Genomic DNA, 26,502 nt, shown 5'->3' on the forward strand with positions numbered 1-26,502 from the left:
TCCCCAAAAGCTGTATGAGAAAAGCAGATTTGAACTTACTGATGGTTTTTCCAGGAGCTCCCAACTGAAATAACTGAGCACAACTGTACTGTGACACTCACCTGAGCGGCTGGTTTCGCCCCATCCGCTCTCCGTGCAAGGGATGTCTCAGTACGTGTCTTTTTTGTGTCCCCTGAGCGCTGAATGGTCCTGCCTAGAAAAAGGATTTTTCTTTTTTTTCCCTGTAGGAACTGTACGTTGTGCACGCTGTGATGTGCGTTTTCAATTCAGAGATCAGTGAAGGGCTGGATCCTCCCACGGCTGCAAGCTGACACTGTTCTTTTTTTGATTTAATTGATCACAATAGCGCTTTGAACCTTTCTCTTAGAGTCTAATTGCCAGGGCAGGGAGGTGGATGGCTCAGTTGGGTTTATTCCCATTTGTCAGCCGGGGCTGAGCTGGGGAGGATGGCTACATTGTCTGCTGGCTCTGGGATTCCCTACCATGCGGTCAATCTGCTCTTCCCTGCGAGCTGGAAATGCTGCTTTCCTCTGTGGGTCTGGACAATGGTGGTGTGCCATGCTGATGGCTCTGACTGGACAGAAGAGAGGCACTTCTCACTTCTTTATATTAATTGAGCAGCTGGGTGAGAGGTGGAATTAGGGAGTGCTGGACTCACATTCTGCATCTTGGGTATCTCTTGGCTCCCTTGTCCTCACTGTGCCTGCTGGTCTCCAGCATAGAGGTGGAGGATGTCAAAGTGGGGTTTATTTTGACAGGCGTTTTCCAGTCAATTTGGGATCTCCTTGACTAGTGTTGCAGCCTCTAAACCTCACCTCTCAAATGAGTTTCCCACCTTGGAAGGGAAACAGGCTCCTACAGCCATCCAGTCCCTGCCACCTTCTCCTGTTCTAGACCCAGGGCAGTCGGCACAAAAGCTCCCACTGGTTCCACAGGCCCCTGGGTGGAAAGCGGGCAGGAGGAGCTGACTCCTCTCTATTCATCTCCTGTTTGTCCTGTTGGACTCTTTCCCTGGTCTCAGCCCGGAGGGACTGGGATCTCAGTTACACATCCCTGTTTCAGAAAAGGGCTTGGTCAGGGGCTCCTGAGGGGTAAGGAAATCTCTTTGTGGGTGTGCAGAAGGCAGAGATGGGCTCAGATTTGGGGCCAGCTGGTATTGAGGAGGGCCAGGCAAATGAACTGCTCACAGCTGAGTGGCAATTTATTTTGCAGGGTGGCAGATGGGGGAGAGCAGGGGGAAGCATGTCTGCCTCATGCAAAGAAAAGGGGCGTCCAAAGAACTGTCCTCAACACAGCCCAAGTCAGAGGTGTTTTCCTGTCCTTAATGATGTTTCCAAGTTCATCCTGCTGTGCATAAGGGACTTTTCGTGTCCCAGAGACTCAGAGGGGCTTTTACAAGGTGACATTTGTGCTGAGCGGGGTTTATTACACTTAATCTGGCTGAGGTTTGGCTTTGTGGCTGTGTTTTCCAGTCCTGCTTACAGAAAAGGAAGGGAGTGGGGTGTGGGTGTGAGGGATTTCCATGGTTTACACACAGATAGCCTCGCTCATGTTCACAGGATTCAACAGCAGAATGGGCAGGTCTGCTCCATACACAGCATAGTTTGTTTTGCAGTTGTATTTTCTCCCGGAGCAGTTTCCCTGCTAAGAACGACTGTGGGGCTGGCTCTGCAAGCCTTACCACCTTGGCTGCAGGAACAAGCTGCTTCAGTCAGTGAATGGCTTGAGGCTTCTGGCTTGAAGATATATTGCTGTCAAGATTGCTGTGCTCTGCTTTTGTCTGTCCCAAGGTGATTGCAGGCAGAGTGGTTACAGTGCGTAGGTCCTGGGCTCATCTGATGTGTCCAAGACCTGGAGCACAAGAGTGAAAACGGCTGCTCAGAGCCATGTTTGCAAGCACTTGGGATTTCGATGTGGTGTCAAGCTTTACCTGGCTGCTCCTGCTGCAGGTCGTCAGCGGGGATAACCAGGGAATTACCTTCCCTGAGCATGGCTCAGCTAAGGGAGCTATTTGTCAGCTGTCCAACAGCTGCGTTCAGAGTTCCTGAGCTGAAACCAGTGTAAAAGTCTTGTGGATTTTGGGTTGAAGAGCTGAGTTCCAATGCTTTAAGCATCCTGTCTTGTGCTTGATACAAACTCCCAGCATTTCAGACAAAGGGGACCATGCCCATGTGCTGAGCATCACCCAAGCATTGGTCCCAGGAGCCTGATTTGCATGAAAAGGCTTTTCCACTGACTGCTGACAGGTTTAGTGCATGCTGTGCTTGGAAGTGGTTTGATGTGCTTTGGAGCACCGGACCATGTTGGAGACACCTTCAGGCTGAAGTGCTGAGCTAGCACTCTGGAAAACGTCTTTCCCCTCTGCCCAGCCTGGAGGTGGATTGGAAAAATTAGCCTTCCTTCTTCCTCACTGAAGAAGGTGCTCTGCAGAAGGTGCAGGCAGGAACGTTCCATTTACATCTGAAAAGTTGGAGACTGAAAAGAGCCCAGGGTTATGCCTTGCAACTGCAGAGCAGGAGTGGCTGAATAATTACCTGGGAAAGGCATGAGAAGAATGGACAATTGCAGGGCTATCTACCTCCACTCCCCTTATCCGGCATAGTTTCTCTATCAGGGTATCACTTGGGAAAGATTTCTCCCTTTGTAGTATGATGATCCCTTGCACACCCACAAGACTCCAAACATGAGCTGCTTTATCTTGTTATCGAAGTCTCTTTTCTCCTTATCCATTTAATGAATTCCTATAAATAAGATAGGGATCCAGTGCCTCTTATGTCGATTCATTCAGTTCATTATCTGCTCCTGCTGGAATTTTATTCTCCCCCTGTTTATCGAGCCTCAAGTGTTTCACAAAAGAATATGGCTGTTTAATTAACCTACAAATCAGCCTCTCTGTAAATCAGCTGTGCCGCTCCTTGAAACCAGATTATTGGGCCTCCTGGTTGACATTGCTCCCACTGAGTGCTGCGGTGTCTTGCTGCAGTTGTGTCCTCATAGCTGGGCTGTCGATGCCTGGCTGGAGTGTGCAGCTGTGGGGTGAAGTGTGCATGCAGATGGATGTGAGTTAGAAGGAGTACTGCTCCTGTCTTGGCTGCTTTGTTTTTTATGCAGCGTGTGGGTGAACCTTGGGTACCATTCGGAAGTGAGCTGTGATTTGTTCTTGGGGGGAAAAAGGACAGTTTTCTTGCACACTGCTTGTATGCTTCCTAGGACAATGGGGACATGGTCCAGAACAGGGGCTCCAGAGCATGGCTGCTGCACAGGCAACAAATAAATGAGTGTCTCTAATTATAAGTCAGAAAATTGAATCACATGATAGAGCTAATTATTTACTCTATAGGATGGGACTTTTGCTTTATCTTCTGTGAAGCCATTAACATGGGAAGCCAAACTGTGAGATCTGAAATGAATCTTGCATGCCTTTGCGTTTTGGCCTGCCACACATGATGAGATGTTTTCCACCTCCAGCTGATGCCAACACTCATGTCCTGGCACCCATGAGGCAGCTGCATGGCTCCTTCTTTCTCCCTACAGCTCGGTACTGCGTTGTCCAGCAATGCTCTTGGCAATGCTTGGAGTTCCTCAACATTAGGGGTAGCTTTAAAATTTTCTGAACTCCTTGAATTTTGGTGTATGTCATGAGTGTAATATTTAGTTGGATCAGGATATGGGGGCTCTCCCCAGCTCTGTGGGATACCTTCCTTTCTGCCTGCATGCGATGTTTCCTGAAGCTTGCCAGGATGTTTCTCAGCAGGGAAGATGCTACTCCAGTATTTCTGTCTTGACCTCCTGAGTGCTGAGCTGGGAACAAGGAGCTGGAAGCACTTGGGAGGGCTGGATAGTGCTTTGACGGGGAAGAACATTTTTTTTTTTTTGGGGGGTGATTGACATGGTCTGGGCACTGTTGGTTGTTTGGGAGATAACTACTCTGGGGGCTATTGCAGCATTGCTTTAGTCCACCTCTCTGGCTTGTGGATAGGTATGGGTAACGAGGAATTCTTGCTCTGAAGAAGTGAGGCAGCTCTTTAGGGGAGATGGGAAAAATGAACGTGCAGGAACGAGCCCCTAGCAGAGCTGTTGCATGGGGAGAGGAGGGAGGGATGCTGGCGTAGGACAGGGGGACACAGGACCTTCATCAATGGGATTCATACTTTGCAATACTGCCTCAAATGTTGCATGAGGAGCCTATGGTCCCTGCAGGGCTTGCCCACCACAGTGCTCCCTTTCCCAAATCCTCCCTATTTTGACGTTTTTATTAGTCGCCTTTATTTTTGTTATCCTTCTGTGTCCCATGACCACGGCCAGGGCAGAACTAGTGAACACCTTTGCAAACCCTGTGAGTGGGGAGCGGGTGGGAAGGGAGACATGACCAGATGCTGCTGGCAGGGAGGAGCAACCAGGAGAGCTCTTTGGCTACACTGATCGCCCAGTGTTGCTGGGGCATGCCTGGGGGATTTCCACATCCTGGTGAGGCTTCACTGGTGCCAGCTGCTTGCAGAGCAATGCCACCACATTTTGCAAGTCGGGAGGGACCTGGTGATTTGCAACCCAGCTGAGCTGTGGGGCAGGGTGAGGGTAAGGGGCTAAGCCAGTGTGTGGTGGGTAGCCCCTCCCTGGGTGCCTCATGGGATGCCCACGCTCTGCTTTCACTCTGCAGACAGCAGCTCATCATTCTCTCTCCAATTGCCGCAGCTCATCTGTCCCCTCTGAGTATCCTGTGGATCCATTCCCATATTTTCCCAGCCCTGGGGCTTGTTTTTTTCAGAACTCCACCTACCATTGACCTTTCCCAGAAAGCAGCTGATGGGGTTTGTTTGCTTTTATCCTGGCTTGACTTTGATTTTTTACCTGCTCTTAAGCAATTGGATATTTAGGGCCTGAACTTTGAGCCCATGGAAATTTTGGGGAGCTATAGTGAGCCTCTGAGCCCCTCAGGGTTGCAAACACTGGTTATCCGCATCCTCTGATGGAGTGGAGAAGGAACACCACATGTATCTGAGCATGGTTCAGCTAGAGAGTGCACTGGATGGAGAAGCTGAGGTCTGAGGCTTTGGAGCTGGGATGGTGTGTAAATGGTGTTTAAGAACTAATTCTCAGCTTCCAGATTGTTTTTTTTCTCTTTTTTCCCCGTTCTCCTACCATTTCTAACTCTGTTGATGGAGCACCAAACAGTCATCAAACATCAGCAACATGGTCCTTCAGCTCTATTGTGGGCAGAGGGCAGCTGGGGCTGCTGCATGCCTCTGTCCCATGGCAAGAGGCTGGGGTGCAAAGACCCTTTTTCCTCATGAAAACTTGCTGCCTTAGCACAGTGGGGGCCGAGGGCTTGCTGCTGACTCCGGTTCCTGTTGCAGCACAACTCCTCAGCAGTGGCCATAAACGAAGCCTCAACTCTCCCAGGGAGCGGAGCAGCGTGTTCTCACGGCCTCCCTTGCTGCCTCCTGCCACTGCTCAGACTGAAAACTCCCTCCTGCTGTTGGGGAGACTGTGTTGTCCCAGGGACTGCAAAATGAGTGACTCGTAGCCAAGCCAGCGGTGCTATAAAAAGCACCAAGCTGATATGAATCTTACTCTTAATTCTGGCTTGAAGCAGTGGTAAAGCTATTGCTCACCTTCCTAGGCTCGGGCTTGTTTTCCAGCACGAGTATATCAAGGATGCTGGCTGACTGTAGCTAAGGCACAGAGACTGTGGAGGCTTGTTTCCCTCTGAGAGAGGGAAAAAATAAAATACTGAAGCTGGGTAAGGTAGTCTGTACCTCTTTGACAAATCTATTTTCCCCTCCGGCATGCTTCTCCCTTGCAAAAACAGAGCCCAGACTTCCTGCTTTTTAGAAAAAATATCCAATTTTTTGAACCTTAGGGCTGAGATGGAGAGACCGTGAGAAAGAGCCATAGTTTGAGGTTGTACACAGCACCAATTTCTCACACCTACAGAATACAGTGGAGTGCTGGGAGGGCTCAGACTCCAGCCCTTTCCTCCCCCTTGCCAAATTCCTGACCGGTGATGTTAATACATTACTGCACCAGCCTATCTCTGCGCTAAGGACCCACAGTCCTGGGAGTGCAATTCATCATCCTGTAAGGGATTCATTTGGATTCTGTCTGCCCTCATTAAAACCAATAATAAGAAAAAGAAACAGTTGTTCCCATTGGTTGCCTTGTGCCTCTGTGTGTGGCTGTGCGTCACCTATGGTGTCTGGAAGCATGGAACATCCCCTGTACCTTTTTGGAGCCAGTGTCCTGTGAGTGGCAGGAGGGGACAGATGAAGCTTGTGATGAAGGACCAGCCCTGCCTGCATCCCTCCTTCAGGGTCTGCTCCTGCCATTTGCCACCAGCTTTCTCAAATGTGTCTTGTTTTGCTTGTGGAAGCAGTAAATTACCGTCAGAGTCTTTCCCTGCCCGACATGCCACAGAGACAGGTCAGTCTTTGCAGAGAATTTAATGAAGGCTAGACCAGGCAGAGTTTTATACCTGGTGTGTGTGGATGCATGGCTGCACATCTGCACATCCTTCTCTGGACAGAAATGGGATGTGTTTTTTTGGAGAAAATCCAAGATCCATTTTAAAAAAAATAAGAGTTGCTTTTATTTTTAAAAGAGAGATAGCTCTCTGCCGTGCTGAATGTGGTTTTTCTTCCATTTCTGCTTGATAAAAGTTTGGGCTGTATCATATTCTGTTCAGATGCCTTGGTGTGTCCTTATCGCTCCCAGGGTGCTGCATTTCCACACCCCCAGCTCCAGTGGATGATGGGGATGGGCTCTGCGGTCGCCCCTGGGTGTGAAGCAGCTTTATCCTGCTGTTCACATCTTGAAGGTGACCTGTGATTTATAAGCGAAATGGGGAGACGTGGCTGAGACTGTGCAGCTACGTGTGGGGTGGGGAAGCTTGGTATGAGAAAAAGGCTGAGGGTGAAGCATGTAGATGTATTTTTTCCTCTCCCCCCGCCCCCCTTCTTATCCAAACTCTGTAGCCTGGACTCTGAATGGAGCAATGCAGCTGAGGAATTACATGAATGTATGGGAGGGAGAGGCTTGTGCAGTATCTGTGGCTGCCTTTGACTGACACGCTGCTGTTTCAGAGCTGGGATAACTCTCCTGAGGCTAGGCTGAAATAAACTCCAGGCTGTGACATAATACTTTTTGATTTTATTTCTTTTCCTAGTCTCCCTATATCATACCGCTATCCACACCCCTTTCCTTATTCAGTGGGATGATGACCCAGCTGTAGTCTTTCCTATCCAGTCACATTACTCCTAAGTATTGGAAACGCATCCTTGAGGAAGTGTGACTCTTGGTTGTTGTCTGATATGGTGATGGCTGTACCACAGATGCTTTATCAGCCCACGTTCCCTGGTGTCACGGAGCCCAGTCTTGGTCGCTGGCGTTCAGCAGCAGCCTGTTAGCATAGAGTTAATCTGGGGGTCAAGATGCCAGCTGGACTTCTGCTCCATTCCTTATGTCTTCCTGGTGGCCTTGGACAAGACATAGGGACAGGATTCTGAAGGTGTCATGATAGGTGGAGGTAAACCTGGGTTTCAGAGAGATCTTCAGAAAGGGCTGAGCGGCTGAACTCTGATGCCCAAAACTGGTGCCTGTGGTGTGAGGCATCGCCTGGGACACTGCTTTGAGCATGGCAAATGTGATTTGCAGGGATGGAGAGAAACTGAGCCATGGCAGCATGACTGTACATTGCATGCAAGTGTCCTCAGCCATGACTTCTGTTGTGGCGTGACACCAGTGGTCCTGAGTGGCATGAACGGAGGCATTATCTGGGTATTCCAGCATACTTGACTCAGTCACACAGATCCATTATATGCCATTTATAAGAGATTAATAAGTGATTAATTTGTTGGCAGAAGGTCAAGTGGGTGAGGAAGGCGTTTGATTGTAGCCTTCTGAGGGTGTCCTCCTCCATTTCATGTGGCAGGGTGAGTTGCACGTCTCCGTACCCCTGCCAGTTGTCAGGGCCCTTTAGAAATGTGTGATAAATGCAATATTAAATAAAGCCTGGCAGCTCTGCTCAGCAGCAGGATGAACTTGTTGACAGTCCTAGTCCATATTCTGCACTGATATTGTATCTGGCACTGTGACAAGGCAAGCAGGCTGTGGTGGATTGCATGGAAGGGGAAGGTCCCATGCATCAGTTTCTGGCATCTTTCTTTCCCCTACTCTCAACAGAGCAGCCAACGGGACGGCTGCCGGGGGAAGTAGGGCTGTTAGTCCCAGTTCATCTCTAATTCATGCAGCCCCATCACTTGCAGGTGATTCTTTCAGTGGTGATGGACACTGTTTTATTCACAGGTGGTGGGGCAATGTATCTTCTGGGAAACACCAGCTGTCATGCCAGGGCTGCATGTGGCTCCTCCTAAATCCTGTTCCTGAAACCTTTTCCCTCGTGAACCCTGGCTCTGGGGGCAACCTACCCGACAGACCCAGCAACCAAAGTCAACACTCTCCTGGCCTGATAACCCAGCGAGCTCAGGAGACAGGAATGTCCAGTGTGCGGGTAGAGGGTTCTTGAGTTTTTCTGGCACAGGTCTGCAAAGCCCAAAGCCTCTGGGAGGCATTTGATTTTCCTTTCTGGAATTAGCTTTAGTGCTGAAGGTTGGGTTTGGGCCAGCAAAGCTTCCTTTGAGCTGTCAACCATGCAAAAGACTCCTTGAGTCTGCAGAGTTTCCCTTAAACACAGCTCATCTGGTGCCAGAAATTTCCCTTGCCTGAATATTGTAATCTCCTCTAGTGCTGGTGAGGAATTGCCCAATGGAAACGTGACCTTTCCAGCAATGCTGGCTTGTCTGGAGCTGGTGTTTGTGGCCATGTGGAACAGTGAGGCCAGGGCTTGGTTGCCTGTAATGCTGTTCTGCAAAAAGAGGTGTTTTGTAGTGCAAACAGAAAGAAAACCCCTCCTTTGGCTGGGGGTCCAGAGGGAGGTGAAGTCAAGAGCTGGATCTGAAATGGGCAGCTGGCCCCAAACAGAGCAGAAGCCTGAGCATCCCAAACGCTTGGCAAGCAGTGACTATGTGGCCAAAGCTGAACCAGGGTGCTTTCAGTTCATCTTTAGACCTGCTGGATCTCCTCACCTCCTCAGGAAGAGTTAAGTCCCTTCCACAAAGTGTGTTTGCCTCAACCATGACCTTTCAAAAGCTGTTGGCGGAGTTGTAGGGACTGTGTAAGAGAAATGACCCAGTCTTGTGATGAGGTCTTGCTGGAGCAAGTCTTGCTGCAGCTCCAGGCTGCTGGGGCCACGAAGAGGTCTCTCTACCCTTCCTCATCCCTTCTCCAGTCACCCTAAAGTTTGTGTGAGGGGTTGAATTTCCTTTCACATTGCATGAAAATCCCTCTATATAGGGGTTTTATAAAGGTAAGTGGCTGGATGCTGGAATGTAGCACACTCATCTTGCAATTCTTCAAGCTTCAAGTTGTCTTGCTTTCCATTTCCCTATCCTGTGATGGGTGAAATGAAGTTGAGAGCTCTTGGTCCCACTGGCAGCTATGAGTCTGCTTCTTCTCCAAACCTCCCCAGACTGAGATCAACCTGGGAAAGTGCTGGCTGGGGGTGAAAGCAGAGATACGTGGGATCTGCCTCATCCTGAAGCACTGGGTAATTATTTCTAGAAGTGGGAAAGACGGTTGTGAAATATCACTGTGGGCCGAGCACGTTGAGCTGCTGAATGCAATTGTGAACAATTAGAGCAAACGGAAAACCATGGCCCCTTCTTAGAAAATGGAACCGTTTGGAAATTAAATCTTTCCAGCTTTTTGCTTCGAAAGGCAATTTAACAGCTGACCCCCTGCTCACACTTGTGATTGTCCAAATTGGAATGGCACATTTGTCTGGGGTCCAACAAACCCCTGTAGCTGACCCAAACACAAAAACAAATGCAAGGCTTAGTTTGTAATTTGCTTGTGTTTTTTGTTTTGTTTTGGTTTGTTTGTTTTTCACTAAAGACAAATATTTGTGCTGCTAGGTCAGTCAAAAAGTAATCATCCTTTTTCCTCTGTTTGTCAGTGTGATTACTGAACCCCAAAGCATCACTTATTAAACCTCACTCCACTACCAGCCTGTTTGAGCATGAGAGAGAGCTCAGAATCTGCAAACAAACTGGTTTTAGGTGTTTGCTGGAGAGTGCTGGTATTCCTGAAGGCAGAGTGAGTGGGGGCTTGGTGGGGGCTTTATCTGCAGCCCTTACTGCTGAGCAGAGGCATGGTGCTCCCAGCATTTCAGCCCCACCGGGATGCTCAGTGTGTCTGAGCCACATCCCAGCACAGTGGTGGACAACCTGGAAGCTGGGTTGCTCTGTGGCAAAGGGAGATGGGAAAGTTATTTCCCTGCTTTTGCAGAAAAATCCTTCTCCCCAAAACAGTCGCCCCCAGCTCTGTCCTCAGCTTGTTTGAAGGATGCAGGGACAGAATAGCGAGCCGGTGAGGTCATGGGGAGAGAGTTAGTCACATCCAACTGGGAAAGGGAGAGGGCTGCCAACCAACGTTGCTCTCAGTGTGGAAAGCTCATATGCTTCAGAGGGTACCCCCCTCCAAGCTCCCCTGGGCACCCTGGGCAAGCAGGGAGGGTTCGTGCAGCACTGCCTCTGCAGCAGCTTCCCAAGGAGCTGTAGGAGGGGGTGAAGGATTTTAATTGAAATCTAACTTGTTCTGGCATAAACATGGACCTTGCTTCTTGTAACTGGGGCGATATGGGAGAGAGGGGGTTAACAGCCTTTCTGAATTGGAGACTATCTGGAGCTGTCGCACAAGGGAGGGAGATCATGGCAGAGTTTAATGAATGACTTCATTTATATATTAAAAAGAAAAAAACAACAACACGGTGGCTTCCTGCCAGGCCCACAGACAAGGGTTTCTATGGGAACCTGAGGAAAAATAATAAATAGGAGTGTGGGATGAGTAGGGAAGGGAGGAGGGGAGCCCAGGCTGTGGTCTAGGTCCACGTTGTTCCCCATGGAGAACAAGGTGGCAAGGGGCGATGAGGGAGTAAAAGGGGAAAGAGCTGAATTTGCTGCTTGCAAAAAGACCCCACCCAAAATAAGGCAGGCAGTAACTACACGCAGTGGAGCATTTTCTTGGGCTAGTCCTGGGATTTGCTTTTTTCCCTGTTCCCCCATGGGCACAGCAGGGATGGGAAACTTTTTTACATCGGGCTCCACATCCTGGCTCTGCTGCCTTGGGGCAGGTGGGAGTTCAAGAGGGCAGTGATTTAGGGTCATCCCCAGCTTCCTGACTGGCCAGTGGTGGGACCACTGTGGAAAGGGATGCTGCTGGGGCTAAGCTCGACAGTCCTGCTGCCACTGCAGAGTAAAATAGGCTCCGAGGGAGTCTCCCTGGAAAGGCTACCAAGGTTCATAATGCAATTAGAAAGGCCAAATTTTTCCTGAACAAAATCTATCGATTAATCCCAATGGGCTTTTTTTCCTCCCATTGCTGGGAGAGGGAGGTATCTGTCCTGAACCTCAAATGAAAACAGCATGTTAGTGAGACCCTTGGTGAAGTGAGGCCCTTTCACATGGTTGCTAGTCCAGACTATGGGCAAACCCAGGCAGGCAGGCAGAGTGGCACATCTGGGGGCAGCTGAAACCTGTTCCTCATTCACTCAAACTGGGCTGAAACAAGTCTCAACTAAGGCATTTCTGGTTTTTTTTCCCTTTTCCTTTCCACAAGCTCTTTGCCCCCATCTGAACTATGTTGCACTGTATCTCCTATTGAGCAGGTTCATCCCATGGGGACTGCAGTCCTCAGGGCATGCCTGAGGAGGGGAAGTTCATGTTGGGCTGGATCCTGCTGCTGGTGGGAGATCGCCTTCCTGACTCCCATGTGTATGCCTTGCCTCAAGAGCATTTCTGTAAATAGGTTTGCAAACACCAGGGGAAACAGCCTTCATGGTCTGTTTTGGACGTGGCTGAGCCGGGGTGAGTGGGGTGAGGAAGCATCTGCCCCAGCATCAGCCCCAGGTACCATGAGTCAGACCTGGCCAGCTCCAGCTGCCATCACAGGCCCTTTGGGTGAGTGGTGACCATCCCATGGCAGCATGTCCCTTTCTGCCTGCGGCTCAGCTGGTGCTGCCAGTGGTGGAGCAGGAGCTGATCCCATGTGGAGAGTGACTGGACTGGCATTATCACCAGAGGAGGAATGTGGCATTGCTTCCTTGGGGATGGAAGAGGCCATTCTGCTGACAGAGGCATTATTATTCAGCAGCTGATATGTCTGGGGGAAGCCAAGGCAGGTTTTGCTTCTCTGCAGGGGTGGAAGAAAGCTGGGCTGGGCAGAGCAGGACATAGCTGCTGCCCTCCAGCACTTGGCCTCCTGGTCAGGCAGGAGCAGCTCAACTGCTTGAGGAAACTCACCCCCAGCATGCAGATCTTTCCTACCCTGGGCCAAAGCTTGAGATGGGGATGTTAGAAATCTTGCAGCACTGCAAGACCCTTTACAAACCCTTCCTGGGGTGCAAAGCTGTTTTTGCAGGGAATGGTGCTTCCCAGTGGGCTTCCAGCGCGCAGGAAGGTGGCTGGTCTGGAAGGAAGGGGATATGCACGACACCTTCCTTGGAGAGATTTCCAGGCTTTTCTCCACCCCTCTCCTAGTCTATGTGTCCCACCTTATCCTTGCACATCCATCAGTCCAGTATGGAGCTCTGCTGATGGAGGTGAGGATGCCACTTTGAAGGGCTCCGCTCATGATGGGAGCACTCCTCTGCAGAAGCCTCCTGTTTTTCGGGGGGAGCCCAGATACCTCAGAGGGTTATTACTGGGTTTCACAGGCACTGCCTGATGGCATTAAGGGTGAGTTTTCCCTCTTTCTTGGCAGGCTGACAGCACAGTGGAGCGTGGAAGATGAAGAGGAGGCGGCAAGAGAGCGGCGGCGACGGGAGCGGGAGAAGCAGCTGAGATCCCAGGCAGAAGAGGGCTTGAATGGCACTGTCTCCTGCTCGGAGAGTGCGAGTCCAGCACAGGAAAACCAGTAAGAAATACCCACAGATAAATCCTTCAGCAACACACTTTCTCCTTGCAGCAAACCCCTCCTGCAAGCACAGCGCGTGTGTCTAAGTTGTTTGAGGTGGCTTGAGGAGATGGGGAAGTTCTCTAATAGGTTTAGGTTGGGGATCTAGCCCACACCAGCAGAAAAACTTATTTGGGCAGAAAAACACAGAAGCCATGCTTTGCTCTTTTTATTTTGGCTGGAGGCTGGGTGTTTTACGGCCCTGAGTGTTTACACTGGGACAGCTTGGGCAAGGCTGAGCTCTGGCAGGGAGTCCTCATTGCCAGTGATTTCAGTGCCTGGTTAAATTTCAACTTGTGAATCATCCTACACCGAAAGCAATGGAGGTTCCTGATACATGCAAAAACGGACACGTACCTGAGGATGTGATGCACAACCCTGAGCAGATCACAGTGCTGGTGCCCGAGCAAGCAGTCACCTATCCTGGCTGGGCTCCCCACTCCTCCCTTGGAGGATGCTGCCCTGGCACTGGGAGCATGAGCATCCCCCAACCTGGTGCAGTTCACAGTTCTGAGGGTTAAAACTAACTTTGTGCTTTAATGGGGCAGGTCCTAAATGGAAGTAGCTCAGGAGGCATTTATGGAGATGCTGAGTTATCTACTGTCAAAGAGGAAACACCTGGAGAAGGGATAGGATGACATCCCCAGCATCCCACCACAGCATCCTACCACAGCCTCCCCATGTCCATGGTTCAGAAGCCCAGATGCCGTGGCAGCACTGGGACTAGCACAAAAACCAGTCTGCTCTCTGAGTTGTCAAACTCTCGTCTCAAAGACCTCAGTCTTCCCACTATTTATGTGTTCAACTTATTTCTAAATATATTGAACACAATGGAAAAGTTATATGGGATTATAGTCAGAGAGAAGCAACAGTTTCATTTTATTGGAAAAATAGCAAAAGTTATTTATAAAAATCTATTCTTTTTCCATTAAAAGTTTTTTTTTTCTTAGATACTTTCAAAATTATGCAGGACTTCTTTTTTTTTTCCCTTTTTTTTTTTTGTCTGAAAGCATTGCAGAGCACCTTCACAATCTTTTGTGGAAATACACACGGTGATATTCTGCAGACAAAACCACTGCAGTATGCTCTAAAAGCAAACAGAAGATCTGGACAGTAATAATAATCACTGGCTTTTCCAAACCCCCCTTCACGTCGGAGCTGGAAAATAATTTGTAAAGGTCTTTGAAACAGCAGACAGGATCTCTGGTCTCTGCTTTGCTGGGAGATGCTGTGAGCAGCCTCAGGCTCAGAGCAGTGTGCAGCAGCCCCAGTAACCCAGCTTGCAGGCTCCAGTCCCATTGGCATGGGCACAGACACGCTGCAGATCTCATAGGACCATTGGTGTTACCCAGATTTAATTGAGTGCTTAAGCAGGCAATGACAAGAAGAACTCGTAAAATGAAGGGTTTTGGTCCCTGCTCCATGATGCTTAAGCTTGCTGGGCCAGGCTCAACCAAAAGGATGTTTCTTCTTCTCTGGCCATTCCCTGGTCTTGTTTATCACTGCTGACAGCCACCTGGGCTTGCTCATGTGGCCGGGGTCAGCCCTGGCTGTTAATCTTCTGAAAAGCTTTGTTCTCTCTTGTGTAAATAGTGGCCCCTCCTTCCCTTGGCTCTTCCCATGCCGGGACTTACGCTGTTGCTCCTGTTAGTTCAAACCAACCCTTGGCATTTCCTTGCACCAAATGGACAGAGTGAATCTCCTTTTCTTCCTTCTCCCCACTAAAGAAAACCAGAAGTAGCATGCAAACCAGCAGGTTTGCAGGAAAGACAGGCGTGTCCTTGGGAGCCAGAGGGATGGACATCAGCTAAAGTGGTGGCGTTGGGGCTGTGCTGGCTTGATGCTTCTCCTGGGGTTGTGTTTGCAGAGGGGCACAGGGGAGCAACCAGTTTTCTAAGAGCATTCAGGCAGTCTCCCTTGCTCCCTGGGAGTTTTTCTGGTAGCCCAAACATAGATTTGTGACCAGGGCCACGAATACTGGAATGATTCTGCCTTGTACACCATCAGCACTCCAGCTTGCCTGAAGCCCTGACCAGTGACTCAGCAGATTTATTGTCCTGTCCTGATTCCGCATCAAATTTTCTGGATGTTATCCTGGGGCATCCACAAGCGGCCACTACACACACAGCAGAAAATAACCCAGCCCAGGCTGCAGTGTCCTAGACCTATGTAGCATCGTTGCTTGGCAGTCCAGGGGGATGCTGAGGCATGGCAGGAGCTGGGCTGTGCTCAATCTTGTGGCTTGAGCAGCCATTTTCACTGTGCACTCCCTGCTTCTCTCCCTGGTGAGAGCACATACGTTTTGTAAATCCTTGGCTCCTGCAGTCAGTTCAATATAAGACTCCCAGATCTTGGAGAATTACTTCATGTTTCAAGCCACTGGGGTCATGGAGGAGGCTGTGTATCTCCTGGCATCTCCTAAGAGCTCAGAAAGGCAAAAAAAAGACTTGCCCACATTTACTACATATTTTGGACCTCTGGGTTCTAAACTAATCTCCAAGTTGCACATCCTAATTCCCATTCCCAGGCAATGTGATCGCCTTGAGTCCCAAAAGCCATCTCCTCAGGCCGATGCTTGCAACGTGATGCTTTCCCACCCAAGACCCCTCACTGGGAGGTGAGTCTTCTTGGAAACACAAGGAAAGAAGTAGGAAAAACCCAATAGTCCCTGTGCAAGGCCAGCCCACATCTGGTGCTGACAGCTGTGCACCCCGGGAGGGCTGTGGCTCCGCACAGCAGCAGGATATGCACAGGCGGGGAGCTGGAGTCATGCAAGTGCATGTGCCTGGCTTAAAGCTGTATGGGAACGTGAGGATCCAGTGTCCTAATCTTTGGATCTTCATGCTTTCCTGTTCTAGCAAGCTGTTCAGGCCAGCTCCTGCTGATGTCTTATCTCTGGGGCTGCCTACAAGCACAGGACAAGCAGCAGCTGAGTTTGAAACACCTCTGGTGCGAACAAGCTAGGGCCAGCATCAGTGCAGATGAAAACCATGGACTTTTTGTTTCTGATGTGCTGCTTGCCTTTGCCTGCATATGGCCCCAGAGACAAGCAGCAAGTGGGGTGCTCCTCCTGGAGATACGGAACTGCTGCTTCTTCCTCTCCATCATGCAATAATACCTCGAGAGACCCCCATTGTACAAGACGGCAAAGGCATCTTCCCTGTAACACAGGATAAGGCTTCAAATGGGATTTAGGAGCAGCCAGAGGAAAGAAGATGGAATAGCTGAAGAAGAGAAGGACAGTGTCAGGCTGTGGCTCTTCCAGCCCAGGTTTAGGTCTTTTTGCATGCCTCTCATCCTAATTTTCCTTCTTGCTGTGTTTCAGCTATGACTTTAAGCCATCTGGGACTTCGGAGCTGGAGGAAGATGAGGGGTTCAGTGACTGGTCCCAGAAGTTGGAGCAGCGCAAACAGAGGTGGGTAGGACACAGATGAGCCCAGGGGAGGGGTACCAATGAGCCCAGCAAAAGAAGTGTCCCTGAGGAGGGGTGACCAAACCGAGGTCAAGTCTAGCATGTGTAAGGATGAGGCCAGAGGCTTGAGCATCAGCAGGACAGAACAGGCCCCACACCGCTGGAACAGATGCTCTCTCCTGCCCTTTGGGCTAGCTGGGGGGAATGGCCCAGGGATGGCCTCAGGCTTTGGGGATGTTTGGATTGAGCTTTGCACTCCAAGCAATGGCAGCCTGCCAGGACACCTGGGTTTGGAGGAGTGACAACAGCAGATTTAAGCCACCTGAGCTGTTGCAGGGGCTGAAACGACCTCTAACATAATCCAGGCCAGCCTAAAAAGCTGTTCTAAGTTATTGCTGCTTCCTGGCTCATGTCAGCATAGTGAGTGTTATGGTCCCAGCCCACCTTGTGCTTGACTCCTCTTTGAGCAGGGAAAAACAAGAAGCAAAGAGCCCTGAGCAGTGCCTATGTGCCAGCTGTTTAGTTCCCATCTCCCATCACTCCCCTCCTGCTGAATGGAACCAAACTTCTGCCTTAACCGTTTCCCTTGGACAACATCTACCTGCTCATTAACTCTGTGACTCAGCTCTCTTAGCAGCTTGATTTTGTAGGGAATTTTTGACATAGCCTCTTCTTTACCCCAAAGAATTCTTTGCCCAGAGGGGTGGTGGATACCTCATCCTGGAAACATTCAGGGCTGGGTTGGATGGGGCTCTGAGCAACCTGATCTAATTGAAGATGTCCCTACTTACTGCAGAGGAGTTGGACTAGATGACCTTTAAAGGTCCCTTCCAACCCAAACTATTCTATGATTCTATGACTGAAAAAATGCTTAAGATTAATATTTACTGCTGAACAAATAAATAGAGCTCACAGTTTTGTTACTTTTTTTTTTCAAATGTCATGGCTAAACCACTCTGCAAGCTGTACCTTTGCAGCCCTGATCTCACAAGCACTGCTCAAGCACCTTGCCTCCAAGGAGCAGCATTGATTATAACATCTGTGGGAGCAATTAGGAATCATGTGCTTTTCAGCATGCTGCCTCTTTTTCCAGCCCCCCCTTGCAAAGAGTTTGCCTGGAGAGAAAGGCTACTGCTATTCCCTCCTTGGCTTTCAAAAGAGAATTAGCTGGAATTATCCTCTCCAGAAATTTCTCCTTGGGTTTTTATGTGATATCTGTGTTTATTCTGTAGCAGAATGGAAAGGTGCTGAGCAGGGAGGATGGTATTCATGGCAGGTGAAGCCCATCAGCAGGAGGCGGTCCTTTAAAAGCAGGGGCTGTAGCTGAATGGGCACTTGGCTAAAGGCTGGCTGATTGGAGGCAGCTAAAGGGGCTCAGATCCTGTGGGCCTGCTGGGAGCAGGCTTTTTGCAAAGGCTGGGCCCTATAAAGTTCCTTCAGCAGCTTTGCCCTTGGTGACCTACCTCATCCAAAGGACAAGCTCAGAGTGTGGTGCGAGCACAGGTAGGCTGTGTGTCTGATTCCCCATGCTGAGACAACCAGTGCTGTGCTCAGGGTTTCCCAACTCCTCTCTCTCCTGCTTAGCTGAAGATGGAACAAACTCTGGGTTTTCATGTGAAGGTTGTTTAAGTGGTGGCTGTGAATGAGTGGATGGAGACAGCTACTCTCTGTTGAATGGAGTTAAAACATCTCCTACATCCCCTGAGGGCCTTGATGCTAAGACACATTTTCTTTTTGGTTCTGGTTCACTGCTTTGTGGTGGGAGATCCATGCTATCAGCTGCATGAAAGAAGATGTAGCTGTGCCAGCCTAGCTGCCCCTATACAAAATTGCTGTGGTCCAAAAGATGTTCTGTAGACTGCATTGTGTCTGCTGGCCCTAATTTTTAACATGAGCTGGTGCTTGAGCTGGAAGCATTGCTGCCATCCTGGTGAAGAGCTGCTAGTTTCCTGGGCCTTCAGAGCCTGTTGACTTGTTATCCTCCCACCAACAGCCAAGCGAGCCAGAACATGCGTCATCTTTTTCCCCATGTGGTCAGTGTGGAGGGTTGGATGGTGGCTGACCTGTGAGCTGCCTTCCCAGCAGAAAAGGGGTGGGTGGAAAGGTCTTGCTTGAACTTGTTTTTGTGTTTTGGTACTGGCTGGTGAGGCAGAAGTGGTGAGTCAGCCTTGCCCTTTGGCAGCTGCCTGCTAGTCAGCTCTCTAGCCTTGCTCTCACAAGCCAGGTGATTTTCCAAGAAATGGGTGGGAGGAGAAAACTTTCCCCAGCCAGAGGACAGCTAGACGGCATGGCTGTGAGCCAGGGGTAGTTCTGGGGTTCTGTATTCCCACTGCCCCTGTGCCCAAAGGCATGGGCTGCTCTGCTTTTGCACAGTGATTGCATAAACATACTCCTAGGTCTCCTCTTGAAACCTCGCAGACCTGAAGGAATTCTGTTGTACAAACCTGGTTGATTTTTTTTTTTTTTCCCTCAACCCCTAAACCAAGGGGTAACCCCATCTGCTGTGGAACTCCTGTGTTTTGCTGGGCTATGAGATGAGGAATGTGAGTAGAGGTGTAATTTAGTCTAGTGGGCAAAAGTGGGGCTTGGGATCAAGTGTAGATATAGCACTGCTTGCGAAGCACTGTGTCTTGCAAATGAAAAGCCTCCAGGTTTTTCATTCAAGGCTGTGCAGCCTTGCCCTGCAGTTTAGTTTCAACTAGAGAAAAGGGGAATCTTGAGAAGCATGTCCATGTGTTGTTGGTTGGATCCTCCTCCAGCAAAAGACTGTTAACATGGAAGATGAGTTTAGGCAGAGAAGGGTTGTGTTTGGTGCCCCACATTGAATTGATGCTGGGAATTGTGGGGACAGCATCCGATCTGTGTCCTGGGTGCAGGACCGCAGGACATGCTGGTTCACCTGGGATTTTAACTGTAGCCAAGCACGGAATTGAGCCAACACCACATCATGGTGGCAGTGGTCTGAGCAGCTGCCCTCTGCCAGGGGTCTGAGCAGAGGGCAGCTCTCTGCTTTCCCGTGGGTCTTGCCCATCGTGATGCTGGTAATGTGCAGATACCTTCAGCTCTGCCACAGCTCTTAGCTGAGCTGAGTCTTGGACATTTGAAGTGTGGGAGTATGACATGACTGCTGTTACATCTGAGTGCCTGTTATGTTGGGCTGTGAGCCCTGGTGTAGAATACCCAACAAACTGTAGGCTTGGGGAAGTGGTAAAACTGGATTTCTAGAGGTCTGAGGTACCTGATGGTGTCTGTAGGCCTATAATGATGTGTTTTTCTTCTTTGATCTCTCCCCCACCTCTAGGTCTCCACGACAGTCTTATGAAGAAGAGGATGGTGGTGTGAGGGAAGCAGAAGGCAAACTGGAGCAGCTTCAGCTGGATCGGGAAAGCCCGGAGGAGATCCGGGAGGAGAATGTGGTTATCAAAGAGGAAGAAAGGTTGTGTCAGGAGGAAGAACAGGCCCAAGAGCAGGAGGAAGGGGAGCAAACCAAGCAAGAGGTGGGATCAGGAGGAGCTGACTTTCTTTCTTCCAGAGGACTGGTGGGAGAGCTGGTACAGGGGCTGCTCTCCCGGATCTTAGTTCACCATTGCTGTTTATGCTGCTGGGTGCTGAGCCATTAGAGGGTTAGATATGCTTTTGTGGTGTAACCTGGGGCTTGTGCTACTCTTGCCTATATGCCTTCTTGGGGTCACTGCAGGCAGGCTCTGCCCTTTTGTGAGGGTGGTGTGTTTGCTGCCAGAGTTTGTGGTGGTTTTGCCATGTCCCTGCAATATTGAGGGGGAAAGCTACTTCTGTGGTTTTCAGGGCAGTGAATAGTTTTAAAGGAGAACTCAAATCTAAATTGTACTGCTTGTTTTTCTCTCACCAGCCTTTGTCACATTTTTGTAGCACTTTGTCTTGATAGATCTCTTAGTCTTGTGTTGCTCCCAGCTGAGGTTTTCTTTCATTGCTCTGATAATTTCTGTTTAAGGAGAGACAGAGACAAAGCTGGAACTTGAGTGGTGTGCAAGTCCATTAGGGTGGCTGAGCTTTAAATGTCATTTGTTCTAAATGGATTTTAACTGAGGATTTTGTCTGAGGCTGGTATGATTTTTGCATCTGAACTGTGTGTGACTCTTCCAGCCCTTCATTCTAAGGGCAGCTTCTCTCTCTCTCCTTGTGGCCTCTGAATGAGAAATTCATGGTTTCTTATCTCAGTCGAGTAAGAAGTCTGTATTAACTGGCACAAGGACTCCTATTCATACCATTTGGGAACCTTGAACCTGCAAAATTTGTGATTTCTGCCCTCCCTTCCAAATGATACATGAGCTTCTTCCTGAATGTTTCCAAATCAGATTATATGAACTCAAAGTTTCTGCACTTTCATGTTTGTTTAGTGAAAAGCAGGAAGCCTGGGAGACAGGAAAAATCACTGTTGTTGCATAATAAGCAGTTTGACCATCTCACTTCCTGGCTTGTTAATTTTCTGCACTCAGGAAAAGAAGAGAAGAAGAAATGAGGAAGAAGAAACACCGGAGAAACGCCAGAAGGCCCCAAGCCTTACCAGCCTGGAAGAGGAGGAGCTGTGCTCTGACCACACTGCAGTGTGCTCCACGAAGGTTTGTGTTCTTGGGGCCCCTCTGGAGGCACAGCAACTATTGTAATAGAGCACCTAACTAATGATGAGGAGAATGATCCCAGCCTTATGGCAATGTGGGGTGTGAATCATGTTATCTGTCCTGCTACAGGCTGGGACTAACCACTCGAGCAGTTTGCTTCATCTTCCATGGTTGTCCACCTTCTCTCCTCCTACTTTGCCTGTTTGAGCTGTTGAAGGCTGTAACAGTCTGTGTGTTTGGCAATCACTGTGAAAGTCTGAAGTTCATTGAGGACTCGAGGGAATATTGTAATACTGAGAAAGATGTCTGTGCTTTCAACTTGTGAATTTGGTTAAAAACTATACAAGAACTCAATCAGAAAATGAAATTTCCCTTCCAAAGAAAAAACCCCACAAAAAGCCCCAGTAACTGAAACACTAGCATTTCTCTATCTTACTTGGAGTAAAATGTATGACTTAAATTGTTTAAACAAACTGGAATTCCTGATCTCTGAAGCATCGTGTCCTTCCCAGTCACATCTGTCTGCACTGATGCTCTTGTGAAGCTTCTGTTATTAGCGCCACCTGACTTGCACCTTGTGACTTACATTGCATTTCCTATAGATTCTCAGTTCTGTGCGAGTGCTTTTAAATACAATAGATACAGATAAGCGATTCTGCACTGAATGTTCTTTTGTCTTTGTAAGCCCTAAGCTTTTTGATTGTAGCAGTGAGGGAAATAGTGAGGAGTCTGTGTAGCCTGTTAATCTTCTGTTGGTATTATCTTTGCTTTTTTTTGCATTTAGATCTGTGCTATTTGCTGCTTAGTCAGCATTTCCTGGCTAGGGATGATTGTTTGAGCACTTTTTTTCATCAGTAAATAGATTGCAAGAGGAAGGTTTCATCATCTACAACCATCAGATTCTTGCTCTTAATGGAGAAACCTTTTTTATAAAGGTTTTTAAATAGGTTTTTAAATTTTATAAACCTTTTTAAATAAAACGAGGGGAGACAGGGTGGGTTTGGATGCAGGCTATGTAAGGTTTGAAAAGTGGGGTGGGGGTAGCCAAAGCGTATTCCTGGAATGGGACCGGTGGGGAAATGTGGGAAACACTTTCAGCAACTTTTATGAAACTTCTGTCATTACAACCCCAAAACACACATAACTTCTTAACCTCAGCTTAACTGCTGCTGCTTGGATTAACCCAGGGAAAGGTTTTTAGAAATACAGTCTGTGTTTTATGATGATGATGTCAGAGCTCACCCCTACGCCAAGCTGGATGTAAAGCTGTTCAGGAAAAATCTGAACTTGGAATCTTTCCAAAGGAAGGATGATCTTTACACCCTAGCCAGCAGGGCTTTGTGACCACTAAGAACTAAACACCTTGACCACCGAGCTGTTTTGGCACAGGAAGCTCAACAGAAACCCTGCTTGTAGTGGAAAGACAAAAGCATCTGCAGTCAGCAGTGTGTTCCCTTGCCAGCTGTGGCTGGTGGAGGCTAGGTACACATCTGGGGTGGGCTGATGTTGGATTGCAGTGTGATTGGTTGGGGTGTCCAGGACTCAGAGGGCCACCGTGGCCTGAGGGGCTGAATAGGTGTATGGTGGAAAGGGGGAAGCCTTGTACCAGTCCTGTTTTGTCCCAGGCTGCTTGTGAGCCACGAGCTTTGAGGTTGGCTGAGTAAACAACTGTGGTTTCTTTTGGCCTACAGAAAGTGCTTTGGACCAGAGAAATACACAACTCTTGCTGCAAGGAATTGCCATACAGGGTAGGGGGAGGTGGTCTCCAAATAGCATAGTGAAAGTTTGTTCCTACCTAGACTGTCATGCTGGGATATACTGTCACTTATAGCTTTTTCTGAGCCCCTCTAGAAAACCCCTGTTTAACCTGATGCTCATTTACAACCTTTCAGAAGCCCCTGTGGGTGGTTTGCGCCTCTCAAGGCTTTTTGCTATTGATATGTACTTGTGGTTGAGAAGCAGAGACATGGGCAGGGATCTGCCAGGTTGCCCTTTCAGGTTACTGTTATGCACCATGAGGTAGCAGCCTGCCCATCAATGAGCTGGATGGTCAGTCCAGTCTGAAGTCACGGCTCAGAGGCCAGCATCACTTCCTTTAACACCAAGGAAAGGAGTGAACTGGCAGCAGGCAGGCAACCTGCCTGGCAGAAAGAGCTGGCTTATGGGCTTCTCTCGTGCTGCTGTGTTGGGACCCTGCAGAGTGGCTCTCCCCATGTCATCTCTATTAGCCAGGGTTGCACTGTTTAGTTGTTCTCTAATAGACCTTCTGCTCTTTGGCACAGCCGGTAAATGTGTCCTCTATGTGACACTGTCTTGTCTTCTGTTTAGCTAGAATTTAGCACTGATTTCCTGAAAGCATCTTAAAAGGATCATTCAGTGCTGTTTTTTATCTGCTAACTTGGTAGGTGATGTTTCCTGTGGCACAGGCAGCAGTTTTACAGGGGGAGAAGGCTCCTTGTTACTTGGTTGCTGCTCCTTGACTCTGTGGGAGCTGGTGTTAAGAAAGCTTCCCCTTTGACTTCAAGGTGATTTTTCTCTCTGTATGCTTGTTTTCTGGGGCATGAAAAAGTTGCGATGTTTAGCAACATTTGGGCTTTCCTTTCCTGCAGTGGTTGTGAAGTGCTTGCTTGCCTTCCTGTCTTGGCCAAAGAGTTACTGCACAGGAGCATCTGGTGCAAAACTCTTTCCTGATGGCTTGACATGAAGAGCTGCCTTGCAGGTGGCTCCATGTGCTGACTTGCCCTGTCTGTGTTCTTCTCTGGTCTAAGCTGATCTAACTCATGCCTGTGCTGCTCCCATGCTTGGCTTTTCTTCCATGTAGCTGGCAGTACCTCTATTTTCCCCCCTTGTCTTTCCACATTTGCCACTTTCCCTGTTGTGTCTGGCCAGGGAATCAAGTGTCTGGGAGAAACTTGCTCCTGATCAGAGTGAGTAGAGAAAACAGTCTTGGTTGTTGCTTCAGCTGTCAGTTAAGCTGCACATTGTTGGTTTGCCCCTGAAACTGGTTGGGATTCTGCTCACCTGCCGTGGAAAGAAGGAGGAAAGGGAATGCTCACTGTCTCTCAGCAGCATGGGAACATGGGACTGAGCGAGGCATTTTTAACCAAAATATGGGTGAGGGATCAGGGAAAAGAAAATGGTCTTCGGGGGTGACTACATTCATCTGGGGTCCATAGAAAAAAGTAATATCTTTGTCTTTTTTTCTCCCACTTCAGATCACGGACAGAACTGAGTCGCTGAACCGCTCAATACAGAAAAGGTATTTCTAGGGTTGACCTCAGGGTAAAGCAGGTCACTGCAAATGGAGGATACCAGCAGGTCCTGCTGTGGGGAAGGGCAGAAGTGACAGGCTGCCTGTGGCCCCTGAAGTTCTTCCTTCTGCTTGAAGTGCTGGGGGAACACATTAATCCTTTTCTCTCCTCTGCTCTGCAGTAACAGCATAAAGAAGACTCAGCCTCCCCTCCCTGTGTCAAAGATTGATGACAGGCTGGAGCAGTACACACAGGCTATTGAGGTGGGCTGCTGTGTTGTCTCTGTCCCCACCCTCCAAGGAGCCCCCTTTCCTGGTGTTGCTCTCCTCCCGTGCCTCTTAGCTTTACCATCTGGGAGATGACAACTAAATTGTCTCCTCTGGATGGGAGTGCTGCTTGCTCCTGTCTGTATCTCCCTCCACAGCACAAAGTAGTCTTTTTTTTTTTTTTTTAGCAAGCTGTCCCATCCTTGTTTCCTTATGTTCCCTTCTAAAAGGATGGAAGTTTCTGACAGGAACTAGTTAGACTCTACAAGTCTCCTTTCATAGCCCCTCATCCCTGAGGACCTTTAATTACAGGGGTTAAAAAAAAAAAAGTAAAAGCACACTCTTTAATGGTGATGTGTCTCCATTTGTTTTCCAGACATCCACAAAGGCTCCAAAACCTGTCCGGCAGCCCTCTCTTGACCTTCCCACCACAAGCATGATGGTAGCCAGCACAAAAAGCCTCTGGGAGTCTGGGGAAGTCACAACTCAGTCTGCTGTGAAGCCCTCTGCTTGTAAGGTATGGCACATGGAGGACTTGCCTTGCTTGTGCAGGAGGCGAGGGACTGGCCCCTGGGCACAATGTGCATTGCTCCTGTGTTAGCCTGTTGGTGTGGCTCGTTCATGGTGCCCAACACCTCCCAAGAGATTCAATCTCTTCTACCAGGTTGCGAGGCCTCTTACCTTGGAGATTCAATTTGTCTGTGTTAGGGTCCCCAGTTGTCCCTTGGTGGTGCAGCTAGGAAAGCCTCTGTGATGCTGGTTGAGGCTCCAACTTGAAATGGGAATAAAATTGGCTGGTGGGGAGGATGCATCTGTCTTCTGCAGGGGCTTGGGCTGAGCTCCAGTTGTTTGAGCACAAAGTTGATCTAGTACCAAGGTGATAAATCTTGTAAATTTGGAAAACGCGTACAATATTATGTATTGCTCTAAATGATTTCACTTTCTGGTTGTTGTGATTGAGGCTGATTCTGTAACACATTGGTTGCAAATCTGTGTATATGTGAGCAAAATTCTTTCCACTCAAGAAGCTTTGATGGTAATGTGTCCTAAATAGTTAGCAAACTTAAGAAAATAAACATCATGGAACTGATTCATCCTCTCATTGAAGAGACTTAGAGGAAAACATAGGATATATACTGGGAACAGGAAGAAGTTTTCAAGATCATAGGTTTTAGCTGCAGCTGTTATAGGTCAGATGATGTGATATAAATAAAAAAGGAGGTCAGATGTGTGGGTTTGAAATGGACACGAACAGAGGCACGTACAGCAGCATTAGCAGTGAAGGGTAATGAGAACATCATCTTCTCAGGATATCGTGGCTGGAGACATCGTGAGTAAAAGAAGTCTTTGGGAACAGAAGGGCAATCCCAAACCTGAGAGCAATATCAAGGTGAGCTACTGTCTGTGAGTATTGAGAGCACTTGCTCTGCTGAAAAACACTTGGCTGGAGCACTTGGCTGGATTGGAGGTATTGAGAAGATGATGTTCTACAGGGACAAGGGCTACCTGTACCTATCAAAGCAATTGCATATCTAAGAGCTCTTCCTAACAGTGAAATACTATTGCTTCAGCCCTAGTGAAAATGGGGGCAAAAATTAGTTTTATATCCAGTAATGCTGTAAGGTCTCTTGAATAGTTTGTTCTCAGCCCATGAGCTGGGAGTCTCAGCCTTCTAGCTCCAATGGAACTGCAAATGTTGAGTTACTTTGCTCTTGTTATGTTTTTTAGTATTGCAAGTAAACAAAACATGCAAAACTAAGTGGAACTGAACCTAAGGCAGTATCAACATTTGCAGATGGATCTGGATTTTGTGGGAATGTTTGTAGAAATGTCTTTTAAAATGCATCAAGGAGCAACTGCTCAAACTCTCCAGGCTGGGAGAGGAAAATCAAAGTATCTTGTCAGTTCCTGGCTTGGAGCTGCCAGTATATGGTAAATAAAACCAATTTTTGCCATGGGTAAAAACAACC

At 48.7% G+C, this 26,502-nt stretch overlaps 1 protein-coding gene across 1 annotated transcript in view; it reads left to right on the forward strand.

The window, feature by feature from the left end:
- The window catches only part of LSP1 (lymphocyte specific protein 1), a 50,013-nt gene that overhangs the window by 12,205 nt on the left and 11,306 nt on the right, over positions 1-26,502 (forward strand). The window contains exons 2-9 of the mRNA XM_029961049.1: positions 12,814-12,966; positions 16,331-16,420; positions 19,719-19,914; positions 20,893-21,015; positions 24,231-24,274; positions 24,448-24,529; positions 24,909-25,049; positions 25,842-25,922. Coding sequence (XP_029816909.1) covers positions 12,814-12,966; positions 16,331-16,420; positions 19,719-19,914; positions 20,893-21,015; positions 24,231-24,274; positions 24,448-24,529; positions 24,909-25,049; positions 25,842-25,922 — 910 coding nt within the window. The remainder of the gene's footprint in view (positions 1-12,813; positions 12,967-16,330; positions 16,421-19,718; positions 19,915-20,892; positions 21,016-24,230; positions 24,275-24,447; positions 24,530-24,908; positions 25,050-25,841; positions 25,923-26,502) is intronic.

Source organism: Manacus vitellinus, unplaced genomic scaffold (genome assembly GCF_001715985.3).
Source record: "Manacus vitellinus isolate BGI_N305 unplaced genomic scaffold, ASM171598v3 scaffold_30_pilon, whole genome shotgun sequence".
Lineage (NCBI taxonomy): Eukaryota > Metazoa > Chordata > Aves > Passeriformes > Pipridae > Manacus > Manacus vitellinus.